A 14,463-nucleotide genomic window follows, 5' to 3' on the forward strand; every position below is an offset into this window, starting at 1 on the left:
AAAGGCACAACCATAGGCTTAGATTACTATATATATCAAGTTTGGTTTTAAAATATTGAACGGTTTCTGAAACAAAATGAGTACGGACAGACGGACGGACGGACAGACGAGGCATTGACTATATCTAGTCTAAAAGTTTAGTGTCACTTCAACCCTAACCAAGCATGCCAAGAACATTTGCTCCAGTAGCCATGACCTAGAACATGAGCTGAATCACCAACAGAAAGTGGTGATTCCTATATAGGTGAAACCTGCTACCCAAATGATAACAGCATAAAAGAACATACCCATTGATACCCATCAAATCAAGTCTAACAATGTTGAAGTCCTATCAAGCAAGAATGAAGACTTCACAAAAAGAAAACTATTGAAAGCCTTTAAAATCTGCTGCTACAAACGTTTGGTCAACAGAGACCTACGATACTACATACCATCAGCCTGTGAAGAATTAATCAAAGAACAGACTCTATAAAATGCCCAATTAGCTTGTTATCACAACTTGATCCCCTTGTTTAATAGCTTCATCACCAGTCTCATTTCTTGTTCCTTCTCTCCAACTGGCCTCTCCCAATTATGTACCAGTTGTTATTCACATACATGGTCTCTAGTAACAACGGACTGTATTAGAATCTCACATGGCCAGGACCATGGATACAAGGAACGGACTGTATTAGAATCTCCTCACATGGCCAGGACAACCATGGATACAAGGAACGGACTGTATTAGAATCTCCTGACATGGTCAGGACAACCATGGATACAAGGAACAGACTGTATTAGAATCTCCTCACATGGCCATGACAACCATGGATACAAGGAACAGACTGTATTAGAATCTCCTCACAAGGCCAGGACAACCATGGATACAAGGAACAGACTGTATTAGAATCTCCTCACATGGTCAGGACAATCAAGGATACAAGTACCAGACTGTAGCAGAATCTCCTTACATGCCATGCAACAACCATGGATACAAGGAATTGATAGCAGTAGAATCTCCTCACATGGTCAGGACAATCAAGGATACAAGTACCAGACTGTAGCAGAATCTCCTTACATAGCCATGCAGGACAACCATGGATACAAGGAACGGATTGTGGTAGAATCTCCTCACATGGCAAGGGCAACCATGGATACAAGGAACAGACTGCGGAGGAATCTCTTCACATGGCAAGGGCAACCATGGATACAAGGAACAGACTGTGGAGGAATCTCTTCACATGGCAAGGGCAACCATGGATACAAGGAACAGACTGCGGAGGAATCTCTTCACATGGCAAGGGCAACCATGGATACAAGGAACGGACTGCGGAGGAATCTCTTCACATGGCCATCTAGGACAACCATGGATACAAAGAATGGACTGTGGTACATAGGCAAATCCGGAGGAACTCTTAAAAAACATCAAAACTCTTGTGAAAATGAATGGAAACTGTGCAAAACCACCCTTGCTGTACCAGACTCTCCTTATGTGGCCAGAGAAAGCTTGGATGCTACTGACCAGACCATCTCAAAAGCCAAACTTCGAGTGTGCTGAATTCTAGAGACTACCCTTAATATTCCAAAGGCACATGCATCTAGTGTTGTTTGAAGAATGCACCTCACCTTGTTCTTAACATAGGGATCAACCCCTCTTGACAGCAATAACTTGATGACCTTGGAATGACCAAACAGAGCTGCTGCATGGAGGGGCGTTTCTCCATTCTGAAACAATATCCTTTACATTTAAAACTAACAAAAGGTTAACCAGTATGCACGTGCAGTCACATTACCTTAGTACCTGATGGAAGGATTTGTGCTGAGAAATTTGGCAGAAATTAGACCACGTAATAACTCGTATTATGTGGAGTAGACCACAGGTACGTTTTAGGCTTGACAACATTACATAAAGAGTGGGTGAGTTAAGTTTTACGCCACTTGTTAGCAACAGTCCTGCAATATGATGGCGGGAAAAAATGCTTCACATATTGTACCCATCTGGGGAATAGAACCTGTGTCTTTGGAGTGACAAGCTGATGTTTTAATAGCAAAGGTACCTGACCACCCCCACTACATAAAGACCAAAGCCTGGCTTGTGATTGACAACATTATGTGAAGCAGACCACAGCATGGTTTATCTGTTGAAGATTACCTGGAGAAGACCACAGCATGGCTTGTGCTTGAGCAGTTCATCAATGACTTCCAGATGACCTTTGTGACATGCCTTGAATAAGGGAGTTGCTCCATCCTTCAACAAACATATGGTATAATATATAGCATTTGCTACCAACTGACCCAAAGCACCACTGCTCTGCTTGTTTGCTCACTCATTCTGTCAAGATTGGATTACTGCCACAGTCTGCTTACACGTGCCTCCAAAAGCGATATATAAAGTGCCTGCAATCTCTCCTAAATAGAATTGCCCGTTTTTAGCCCTCCTATCGCATACATTTTGTTCAGGATTCCTTGCACTGGTTATGGATCCCTACTAGAAGTGATTTCAAGGTGTGCTAACTCCTTCATATTTGAGCAATGTTTTCACACAATACATTTTTGTTTGTGCCCTCAGAGTAAGCAACACCTGCTGGGTCCTCCATCATCCAACCTCGAGACATTTGGTGCCAGCTCTTTTGCATCAGCTGCAACTGCACCATGGAACTCACTTCCACTTAAACTATGCACAGGTCCATCTCTTCAAGTGTTCAAGAATAACCTCAAACCACACTTTTCCAGCCGATACAAACAGTACCTCTCTCCAAGCTCATATCTACAACTATCTTCTAACATATTGATTCATGTGACTTTTGATGTGCTAGTTTTTCAATGTTTGTGCATGCTTTGAGCATGCCCCTTTGTAGTACTGAGTATTGCATTGCCTCAGCATCCTTATTATTATTTTCATTATCACATCTACCAGAGCACACAACATTTTTTATATGATTGCAATATCACATTCCAGTTTGTAATAACTTTTGAATCCTACTAGTGGACCACTTATGCCTAGTATGTCTCTCAAACAATGGCATGACACCTTACTGATGCTGAGCTCCTTCAACCAACAGTGACACCTTATTGATGTTGAGTGCCTTCACAAACAGCAGTCACACCTTACTGATGATGAGCACCTTCGACCAGCAGTGACACCTTACTGATGCTGAGCACCTTCGACTAGCAGTGACACTCTACAGATGCTGAGTGCCTTCAACCAGCACTGACACCTTAGTGATGTTGAGGGCCTTCCACCAGCAGTGACACCTTACTGATGCTGAGTGCCTTCAACAAGCAGTAACACCTTACTAATGCTGAGCGCCTTCGACCAGCAGTGACACCCTATTGATATTAAGCGTCTTCGACCAGCAGTGACACCCTACTGATGTTGAGTGAGCACCTTAAAGCAACAGTGACCCCCTACTGATGTTGAGTGAGCACCTTAAAGCAGCAGTGACCCCCTACTGATGTTGAGTGAGCACCTTAAAGCAGCAGTGACACCCTACTGATGTTGAGTGAGCACCTTAAAGCAGCAGTGACACCCTACTGATGTTGAGTGAGCACCTTAAAGCAGCAGTGACACCAACTACAGCTTGTTCAGCTTGACCTGATCAAGTCAATACTAATACATTCCAAAGTAAACCAAGCTAGATAGCATATGACAATTCAATTTAAACATTTAATTATTGTTTTTTTCAGAAGTATTGTTTGCCTGGACATGTTTGATAATGAATCCATGAGAGCAGGTTTCACACGAACGCAACATTAATAACATTCTGTGCTCTCCTATGTAATGAAGCTAACTCAACCTGCTGTTTGTGACAACTAATCTCCCGGGCCATGCATAGGTGGTGTACTGCTGAGTACCTCTAGCCAGAGTGACCCCACTGTCATTGAGTGAGTTCCTCCCACCAGCAGTCAATCCTACTGATGCTGAGTGAGCTCCTCAAACCAGCAGTCACCTCACTGATGTTGAGTGAGAACCTCCAATCAGCAGTGACTCCTACTGATGCTGAGCGAATTCCTCCAGTCAGCTGTCACCTCCCCCACTGATTCTGAGTGAGTTCCTACCACCTGTAGTGACCCCTACTACAGCTGAGTGAGAACCTCTATCCAGCAGTGACCCCAAATGATGCTGAGTGAGTTCCTACAGCCAACAGTCACCCCTACAAATGCTGAGTGAGCACCTCCAACCAGCAGTAACTCCTACTAATGCTGAAGGAGATCCTCACGAAAACAGTCACCCCTACTGATGCTGAGTGAGCACCTCCAGCCAGCAGTCAACCCTACAATTGCTGAGAGAGCACCTCCAATCAGCAGTGACTCCTACTGATGCTGAGGGAGTTCCTGATGCCAACAGTCACCTCTACAACTGCTGAGTGAACACCTCCAGCCAGCAGTGACAACTACTGATGCTGAGAGAGCACCTCCATCCAGCAGTGACTCCTACTGATGCTGAGGGATACTGATGCATCAGTGAGCAAATCCAGCCATACACAATGAACAGATTTGAGTCATTCTTTACACTCAACTAGGATGTCTGGATTTGCACACTATCAGGGTAAAGAGATTCAGACAGGATATTGAGATCATTCAAGCAGGATGCTGGTTTCAGGGTAAAGAGATTCAGACAGGATGTTGGGGTCAAGGTAAACATTCAGACATGATGCTGGGGTCAGGGTAAAGAGATTCACACAGGATGTTCAGGTCACGAAAACATTCAGGCAGGATGCTGGGGCTAGGTAAAGAGATTCAGACATGATGCTGGTTGGTGTCAGGGCAAATATTCAGCCAGGATGTTGGGGTCAGGGTAAAGAGATTCAGAAAGGATGTTGGGGTAATGGTAAATATTCAGCCAGGATGTTGAGGTCAAGGTAAAGAGATTCAGAAAGGATGTTGGGGTAATGGTAAACATTCAGACAGGATGCTGGGGCTAGGTAAAGAGATTCAGAAAGGATGTTGGGGTAATGGTAAACATTCAGACAGGATGCTGGGGCTAGGTAAAGAGATTCAGAAAGGATGTTGGGGTAATGGTAAACATTCAGACAGGATGCTGGGGCTAGGTAAAGAGATTCAGACATGATGCTGGTTGGTGTCAGGGCAAATATTCAGCCAGGATGTTGGGGTCAGGGTAAAGAGATTCAGAAAGGATGTTGGGGTCAGGGTAAACATTCAGACATGATGCTGGGGTCAGGGTAAAGAGATTCAGAAAGGATGTTGGGGTAATGGTAAACATTCAGACAGGATGTTGAGGTCAAGGTAAAGAGATTCAGACAGGATGTTGGGGTAATGGTAAATATTCAGCCAGGATGTTGGGGTCAGGGTAAAGAGATTCAGAAAGGATGTTGGGGTAATGGTAAATATTCAGCCAGGATGTTGGGGTCAGGGTAAAGAGATTCAGAAAGGATGTTGGGGTAATGGTAAACATTCAGACAGGATGTTGAGGTCAAGGTAAAGAGATTCAGACAGGATGCTGAGGTCAAGGTAAAGAGATTCAGACAGGATGTTTGGGTCAGGGAAAATATTTAGAAAGGATGTCAGGGTCAGGTAAAGAGTTTCAGACAAGAAGTTGGGGTCAGGGTAAACATTCAGACAGGATGTTGAGGACAGGGTAAAGAGATTTAGACAGGATGTTTGGGTGCTGGTAAACACATTCAGACAGGATGTACAGGTCAGGATTAACTTATTAGTGCAGTATGCCAAGCTTGTGATCATCTTAATCCAACTCGCCACCTGTTCCATCCTATTTCCCACATACTTCTCTGGTGGCATCCACTTCTGCTCCTGACTCCAACATCACCTTGACAACTGGGGCATGGCCCATCTGTGCAGCTATCCACAATGGGGTGGCATGATCCTGAAATTGAGTTTCATTGTATATAGACAGGATATAGAAAAGCATGAAAAGAATAAGCAACAGTAAGGTGGTGTTGGTTTAACACATCTAACCTACCCTCCAGGTAGCATGCCATCATTAGTCTGATGTCAAGGTCAGCAAACTTCAATGACCATAACAGGTGTATGGGCAATATGCATGTGCAAATACATGCTCATGAAAGTTAAGCTAAGACCTAGCACTAAACGGATAACAAAGTTCATAAAACTAAACATGCCAGAAGATGTGCTGAAAAACATTGGAGAAAGCACAGACAGGAAACAGATGTGTACGAAATGGAGAAATATAAGGTCACCCAGCTTAAACACATTGCAAAAGCAGGGTACTGGGAATGAGGCAGTTGTTATTCCCCATTTATCAGTTTCCTTCTGTTCAGGTACTACAAAACTGTTATTACTGAAATATAATCCCAGTACAAAAAGACTATTTTCTGTGCCTGAATCTTTGATAAGCAGAAAAGTTAGCATCCCGTCATCCCGTGTCAATGAAGAAAAAGCAAACTACTTTGCTGACGAAAGTCAAGACATTCATTTGGCTGTGTCTGCTGGTGAACAAACCATAATGCCAGTATGATGCACAGTTCCCAGGTTTTACACCTGTAACACGTCACAGAGATTGACACAGGTTTTACACCTGTAACACGTCACAAAGATTGACACAGGTTTTACACCTGTAACACGTCACAGAGATTGACAGTCTCACTATGAAGGCAGCAAGTAAAACCTGCACCTTGAGAGTGTTACCGACATCTGCGCTGAAGAACTGTAGAGATCCCTGGGTTGGTCTGTTGCCGCCATTGTACACTGTTCTCTCAACTCCTTCAAATGAACACTTGTTACTCCTCTCCTAATAGAGTGGCATTAGATGAAACACTGCTGAACAACTTTCGCCTAGTGTCCAATATCCCATCTCCCATTTCTTGGTGAAGTTTTGGAAAGGATTGTTTCCATACGTCTCAGGGAACATCTTAACCATAATGGCCTTTGAGAAGAATTCCAGTCTGCCTATAAGTGGAAGCACAGTACCGAGACTGCCCTATTGTGTGTCCAAAATGACATGCATTCACTGGACAATCAGGAAACAGTTCTCTTTGTTCTGCAAGACCTCTCTGCAGCTTTCGATACTGTGGATCATGACATATTGTTGCTTCAGGGTTAGGGTTAGGTTAGGGTTAGGGCTAACCCTAACCCTAACCAAACAGTTCTCTTAGTTCTGCAAGACCTCTCTGCAGCTTTCGATACTGTGGATCATGACATATTGTTGCTTCAGAGAATTCCCTACCCCTGGAAATCAGCAATTGTCAAACAAAAGGCTCCAGTCACTAACTCATCGGAAGATCTTTTTTTCCCACTCAGTTCAACAGGCTTCCTGCAGGAGCAGGTATGTCCAGTCTGGAAACCAGGCATTATACAAATCAACTATGATTCATCCATACATTCACCTCTTATTAAAATTCACTTTCCCTTTACACAATGGTGGTTTATCATTTTGTAATGTCAGTGATTACCAGTTGGTACCATTTCTTTTGCCAGTTAGTTTAGTTGGTCACTTTGTGTCTCCACAATGAATACATATTTGTTATATTTGATGTACCACAGTTTTAAATAAGTGCTATTTTATACATATATCAAAATAACATATTGATCTGAATAAACATATCTTTTACATTTCATGTTTCTAAAATGTTTTATTCACGTGAATTTTTATGGTTCCAGAAACAATGTGTTTTATGACTGTTTGGTTCTGATACCGAGGAAGCAACCAATAAGTTATTCTCAAAATGTTTTATTCATATGAATGTTTATGATTCATGAAACGTAATTGAACATATTCTGTCACGATGTCATTTTAAGTTTTCAATAAAACCCTCACCATTAACAACAAATGTTCGCAAACTAATGTGGCAGTGTCCCCTGCTAGTAAAAGAGACTGTAATATTCATAACATATTCACTACTTTTTACTTTTTGGTCACTCACAAGATGCATGAAATGACTAGTATATGCACAATCACGCAAAGAAACCCGATGTCTGTGTAATCCCCCAATGTCGGCTGTCACCAAATTTGAAGACATTGGGTCATTAACAAGAGTTTGAAAAGCGGTCAGAGCTTTGTGGTGACCTTGAAAATATGGTCAAGGTCACCCAAATCAACTGGTGCCTGTGTCATCTCCCAGTGTCGGCTGTCACCACATATTGAAGACATTGGGTATAACAGTTCATGAGATACAACGCTAACAAGAATCAGGAAGTATGTATGTATGTATGTATGTATATATATGGTCCCCCATTCCGTCACGGTTGTGGCATGGGGAAATAATGTCTATGGAAAACAGACTCGTTACCAAGGAAACATGAATGGCAGGCATGAAATCAACACTCTTTATCAAAACAGTTTCAGAAAACTTGTACACTCTACAGGATTATTTCAAAATCTTCTTCTTTTGCCTTGGTTTTGCCTTGATCCATTTTTTCTGAAATAAATAAAAATGTACAGTAAATCCAAAAAAGAGGCAACAATCAGTTGAAGATGTCTTCAAGCACCTATGTATATGCAAGTGTTTGATAGACACCAGAACACAATGGAAAAAATGGAAATCCTTGCATGCCTAAGTTGGTAAAAGAATCAGTTCACTTTGAACAGCAATGACAAACCCATCACACTTGTTGGTCAGTGCAGGGACAAATCCAGTTTGGGCTAAACAAATCAAAACACCATCAGCTAGTATATAGACGCTGAAGCGCTGAAGGGACATGATGAAATAAAATTGATCTTGAGAGCACAAGTTAGTATGTTGAGTGAGTGAGTGAGTGAGTTTTTAGCAATATTCCAGCGATCTCACGGCAGGGGACATCAGAAAATGGGCCTCACACGTTGTACCCATGTGGGAAATCGAACCCGAGTTAGTATGTTGAGTGCACAAGTTGGTATGTTGAGTGCACACAATCAACAATAACTCTACTGAAAGGTTCCTCAAAAGCCGTTATAGGTCCTAAAGGAACAGAAGGAATTTTCTGATTTGGTTTTCCAACAATTTGGAATGCATGACAGGTCTTATGAAATGCAGCAACATCTTGTCTCAAACTGGGCCAAGAGAAATGTGACAAAATTTTCGCCATGAGACTTTCACCTGCCAATTTAAGTACATGCTTTCGAAATACTTTCAGTACCACAGTTTGATGATAAAATTTCCATTCATCCTCATCCTACTATTTTGACCCACCAAGTGCCATAGAGAGAACTACGAACGAACATCTTCAGTATTGTTCAAAACATGATCAAATAATGTGTGAAACCTTGATACCAATATGTTTCTGTGTCTAACAGAATGTAAGGGAAACAGAGAAACCCTTTTGTTCATATGATTCATTCCTCTGGGGTCAATCTACTTCTGGCTGCAGCTGAATGTGAACTAAAGTTGAATGTGGAGTATGGTTGATGAACTATGCATGCAAACTGATAAAAAAATGTATCCTAGACTTGGTAACATATATTTCACAAGAGAGTCCTGTTATTCATTGTTACAAGTGTGTATTTTCTGTATATTTTGTTATTAATTCAGTAATAATATAAATATTATTGGGTCACAATGTTTAGTGTTTTCGTATTTTTCGTATAATAGATGATCCGCATTTTAGAATTTTAGCAGCAGGCTTGTCTGGGAATTATCTCCTCTTGACTTCCTGTTTGCTACTTCCGGAAAACGTTGCTAGAGCATTCTACAGTGTTGGCAATTGCAGTAAGTGCTCGTACTTTCGGGAAATGTCTGCAAGTATATATACACTAGTTGCCGTGTTGTGAGCGACACAGATACACACAATCATATTCATTCGCTGGAGTTTGTCATTCTGCCTCTGCCAGCGCTTCATCTACTGCTGTCAGACCGCTCGCCGCATTACATTCTGCATGACTGTTTCTCTCTCACACCAAGACTTTGGTGAGTTTGCCATACTATATATTTTGTGACCCATTGCCTTAGATTTTGTCTCACTTGTATTGTATTTGAAATCGATATTGTTATATTGACTTGTGACTTTGTATAACTTGCTTTCTTTGCCTAAATAATACAGAATTTGAACGTTTTAGACTTGTCTTTGTTCCGTTTTGCTGGTTCACAGGGTTTTTTCTTACATTGTTTGTCGCGGTAGATTCTTAACTGTAACATCAAGGACATTTAAAGAAAACATCCTTTTCATAATCTTTAATATTATGAAATGCTGTTCATGTTTAACTAGTATGTCAACAAGATTAAGCAGATGTGCCCATGCATTTATCATTTCTTGTCTTGAATTCAAATTAAAACAAATTTACTGAAAATAATTGATTTTGGGGCTATTTGAATTTTAGAAATCCCTTACCATAGCCACTGATGCTTGTATAATCGTACCACGTTGTTGGCATACTTGTTTGTATGTAGCATGTAAATGTAATTCCAGATACCGTGAGTGAGTGAGTGAGTTTAGTTTTACGCTGCACTCAGGAATATTCAAGCTATATGGTGGCGGTCTGTAAATAATCGAGTCTGGACCAGACAATCCAGTGATCAACAACATGAGCATCGATCCGATGACATGTGTCAACCAAGTCAGCAAGCCTGACCACCCCATCCTGTTAGTTGCCTCTTACGACAAGCATAGTTGCCATTTATGACAAGCATAGTTGCTCAAGGCCTATTCTACCCCAGGATGTTCATGGGTAAGATACCCAGAGAGCATTTGGGGTAAAACATGAGAATACGCAGGATGGCAACATAGATTTCAAATGTGTTTCAAGAAGATGGTGAGGGTAGCCATGTGGGAGAAGTAAGGTAGTGAGTGAGTTGGATTTTACCTCACTTTTTTCAGATTTCAGCAATATCATGGCTGGACACATTGTGCCCATACAGAGAACTGAACCCGGGCCTTCGGTGTGAAAAGCCACTGGTAGACCCTACGCTACTAAACGTGATGATGTCACATGGATTTTGATGTCTTATGTAAGATAGATTAACCTGTAGGCAGATTTGAAAGAATGCTGAATTTGCTCACCATTGAAAGCAGAGAGTGTTAGGTTTGTTTGTAACTAAATATTTTAAATATTAAAGAATGTTTTCCAGTTTCTCAGTCAAACCTTTCCAACTGTATTTAGTATAACAATTCATAAAGCCAAAGTCATATTTGAAAATATCCGGTATGAATGAGAGTCATGGTAGGATAATGTGCTGTCACACATGGATGTGAGGGTTAACCCTAACACTAACACACATGGATGTGAGAGTTAACCCTAACCCTAACACACATGGATGTGAGGGTTAACCCTAACCCTAACCCTAACCCACATGGATGTGAGACATTAGGAATTCTTGGATTTGGATCATAAATCCTTTATGTCGCTTTTACCTGTCTGTTGAAGTGAAATACGTAATATTTGAATTCATAATTTCAGAACTGTGACACAAAGGCAGTAATGTATGTGTGTTCATGAAATCCAAAGAAGAAACAAACACATTTGAATGCATCATTTTGAAATAATTGCAGACACTGTGTTTTAAGTGTTAACTTCTAAGAATGTTCTTGTCTCCAAACATTTGTATATAGTGAACATAACACAAACCAAATGATTTAGATTGAAATTATATGGATATGGTTCTTGAACGAAAAGATAAGGGACATTTGAAGATCTCAACTGCAACTCTTGATATGAACGCCATTTGGGTCTTTTTATCACCAGAATATTCTCCACTACAGTGAGGAAGATGTCTTTAAATCCTTCTGTTTGATATTAATGCACATACTGAATAATCGCTTTCACCGTAACATAATTGCTTATCTCCATTTTCGTTAAATTATGTAAATAAAACACTCCACTCTGAAATAAACCTACAGTTAATGTACGTACATTCACTTTATTTTTTACAACACTCCACTCTGAAATAAACCTACAGTTAATGTACGTACATTCACTTTATTTTTTACAACACTCCACTCTGAAATAAACCTACAGTTAATGTACGTACATTCACTTTATTTTTTACAACACTCCACTCTGAAATAAACCTACAGTTAATGTATGTACATTCACTTTATTTTTCATAACACTCCACTCTGAAATAAACCTACAGTTAATGTACGTACATTCACTTTATTTTTTACAACACTCCACTCTGAAATAAACCTACAGTTAATGTACGTACATTCACTTTATTTTTTACAACACTCCACTCTGAAATAAACCTACAGTTAATGTACGTACATTCACTTTATTTTTTATAACACTCCACTCTGAAATAAACCTACAGTTAATGTACCTACATTCACTTTATTTTTTACAACACTCCACTCTGAAATAAACCTACAGTTAATGTATGTACATTCACTTTATTTTTCATAACACTCCACTCTGAAATAAACCTACAGTTAATGTACGTACATTCACTTTATTTTTTACAACACTCCACTCTGAAATAAACCTACAGTTAATGTACGTACATTCACTTTATTTTTTACAACACTCCACTCTGAAATAAACCTACAGTTAATGTACCTACATTCACTTCATTTTTTATAACACTCCACTCTGAAATAAACCTACAGTTAATGTACGTACATTCACTTTATTTTTTACAACACTCCACTCTGAAATAAACCTACAGTTAATGTACGTACATTCACTTTATTTTTTACAACACTCCACTCTGAAATAAACCTACAGTTAATGTACCTACATTCACTTTATTTTTTACAACACTCCACTCTGAAATAAACCTACAGTTAATGTACGTACATTCACTTTATTTTTTACAACACTCCACTCTGAAATAAACCTACAGTTAATGTACGTACATTCACTTTATTTTTTACAACACTCCACTCTGAAATAAACCTACAGTTAATGTACGTACATTCACTTCATTTTTTATAACACTCCACTCTGAAATAAACCTACAGTTAATGTACGTACATTCACTTCATTTTTTACAACACTCCACTCTGAAATAAACCTACAGTTAATGTACGTACATTCACTTCATTTTTTACAACACTCCACTCTGAAATAAACCTACAGTTAATGTACGTACATTCACTTTATTTTTTATAACACTCCACTCTGAAATAAACCTACAGTTAATGTACGTACATTCACTTTATTTTTTACAACACTCCACTCTGAAATAAACCTACAGTTAATGTACGTACATTCACTTTATTTTTTACAACACTCCACTCTGAAATAAACCTACAGTTAATGTACGTACATTCACTTTATTTTTTACAACACTCCACTCTGAAATAAACCTACAGTTAATGTACGTACATTCACTTTATTTTTTACAACACTCCACTCTGAAATAAACCTACAGTTAATGTACGTACATTCACTTTATTTTTTACAACACTCCACTCTGAAATAAACCTACACTTAATGTACGTACATTCACTTTATTTTTTACAACACTCCACTCTGAAATAAACCTACAGTTAATGTACGTACATTCACTTTTTTTTTATAATACTCCACTCAGAAATCTGGTCATTTTCACATACAAAACACTAAATTATGTGCATTTTTTGTTTGCCATATCCGATGGTTGAGCACATGTATATTTACAGATGCGATTACTGAGGGCCTCGTGCGCCATAACATGAAAGAAGTCAGCAGTCTTTGAAGCGTGAGAAGATTAAAAACCTCTGAGTAGCAAGGTGACACTGAGTTAATGTTGAGGCATGTCAATTTGTGGGTCACGATGATTAATTCATCTGGATGATCAAGCAAGCCTGGACAACTGTGAGAGAAAAGACAATTGCTAACTGCTTTCGTCATGTAGATATTATCCAGTCAAATGAGGACCCACACGATGTAACTGTGACTGTTACTGCCGATGATCTTGTGAATGTCAACAGTGACGAACTTAAATTCCTCTCGCTTTCCTATTCAGCCAGTGCAAAAGGCTATGATTGATTTCTTCAAGCGAGCATAACTGCATGAACAGATATGAGACATTGCATGCACTGACATTTGTTTATGTGTAATCAATAAACATTATGTCTGATGCCTACTATGGTCGTTTCTTTGTACATTTCTTTGAATGTTTCTTTGAACGATTCTTTGTACATATGGCCCGTGGTTCAGATATCCGAAAATTGCTTATCCGGACAATGTCAATAAATGCATAAGTGTTCAGATAAACGGGGAACGACTGTAATCCTCGATAAATCCATTTTCTTTGTTTGTATCTGTCTCAACACTTGTTTATCACTTTTGCACTGCTGCAACAAAAATAACAATGTTTTAAATTGCAACAAGTTAGAATTAAACTAGATTCCCAAAGCATATATATATCTACTTAGTCTGATGCTAAAATATAATTATAGTGGGACTGCCTAACAGTTTGGGGTACTGTGTTGCATTTTTGGTGTGTGCGTGCGTGAGTGCATGCGCCTGTGTGTCTCTGTGTGCTTAACACCAAGATGTATGCAGTTGAATTGGAAAGAACTCTGCCCTTTTACAAACATGGATTAATGGGGTGTGTTTCTATAATCCTAACATGGAATTGAAACTTGAATTGATTTATTAACTAGATATTGTAACCAGTTACATGATTCACAGCTTACTTGCGAAAC

The 14,463-nt window shown here is 39.7% G+C and overlaps 1 protein-coding gene across 1 annotated transcript in view; it reads right to left on the minus strand.

Annotated features, from left to right (window-relative positions):
• Positions 1–14,463, minus strand: part of LOC137290450 (ankyrin repeat domain-containing protein 29-like) — a 154,026-nt gene that overhangs the window by 2,557 nt on the left and 137,006 nt on the right. Inside the window, exons 6-8 of the mRNA XM_067821390.1 lie at positions 5,726–5,824; positions 2,132–2,227; positions 1,606–1,704 (exon numbers count right to left, since the gene is read on the minus strand). Coding sequence (XP_067677491.1) covers positions 1,606–1,704; positions 2,132–2,227; positions 5,726–5,824 — 294 coding nt within the window. The remainder of the gene's footprint in view (positions 1–1,605; positions 1,705–2,131; positions 2,228–5,725; positions 5,825–14,463) is intronic.

The sequence above is a fragment of the Haliotis asinina genome, chromosome 7 (genome assembly GCF_037392515.1).
Source record: "Haliotis asinina isolate JCU_RB_2024 chromosome 7, JCU_Hal_asi_v2, whole genome shotgun sequence".
NCBI lineage: Eukaryota > Metazoa > Mollusca > Gastropoda > Lepetellida > Haliotidae > Haliotis > Haliotis asinina.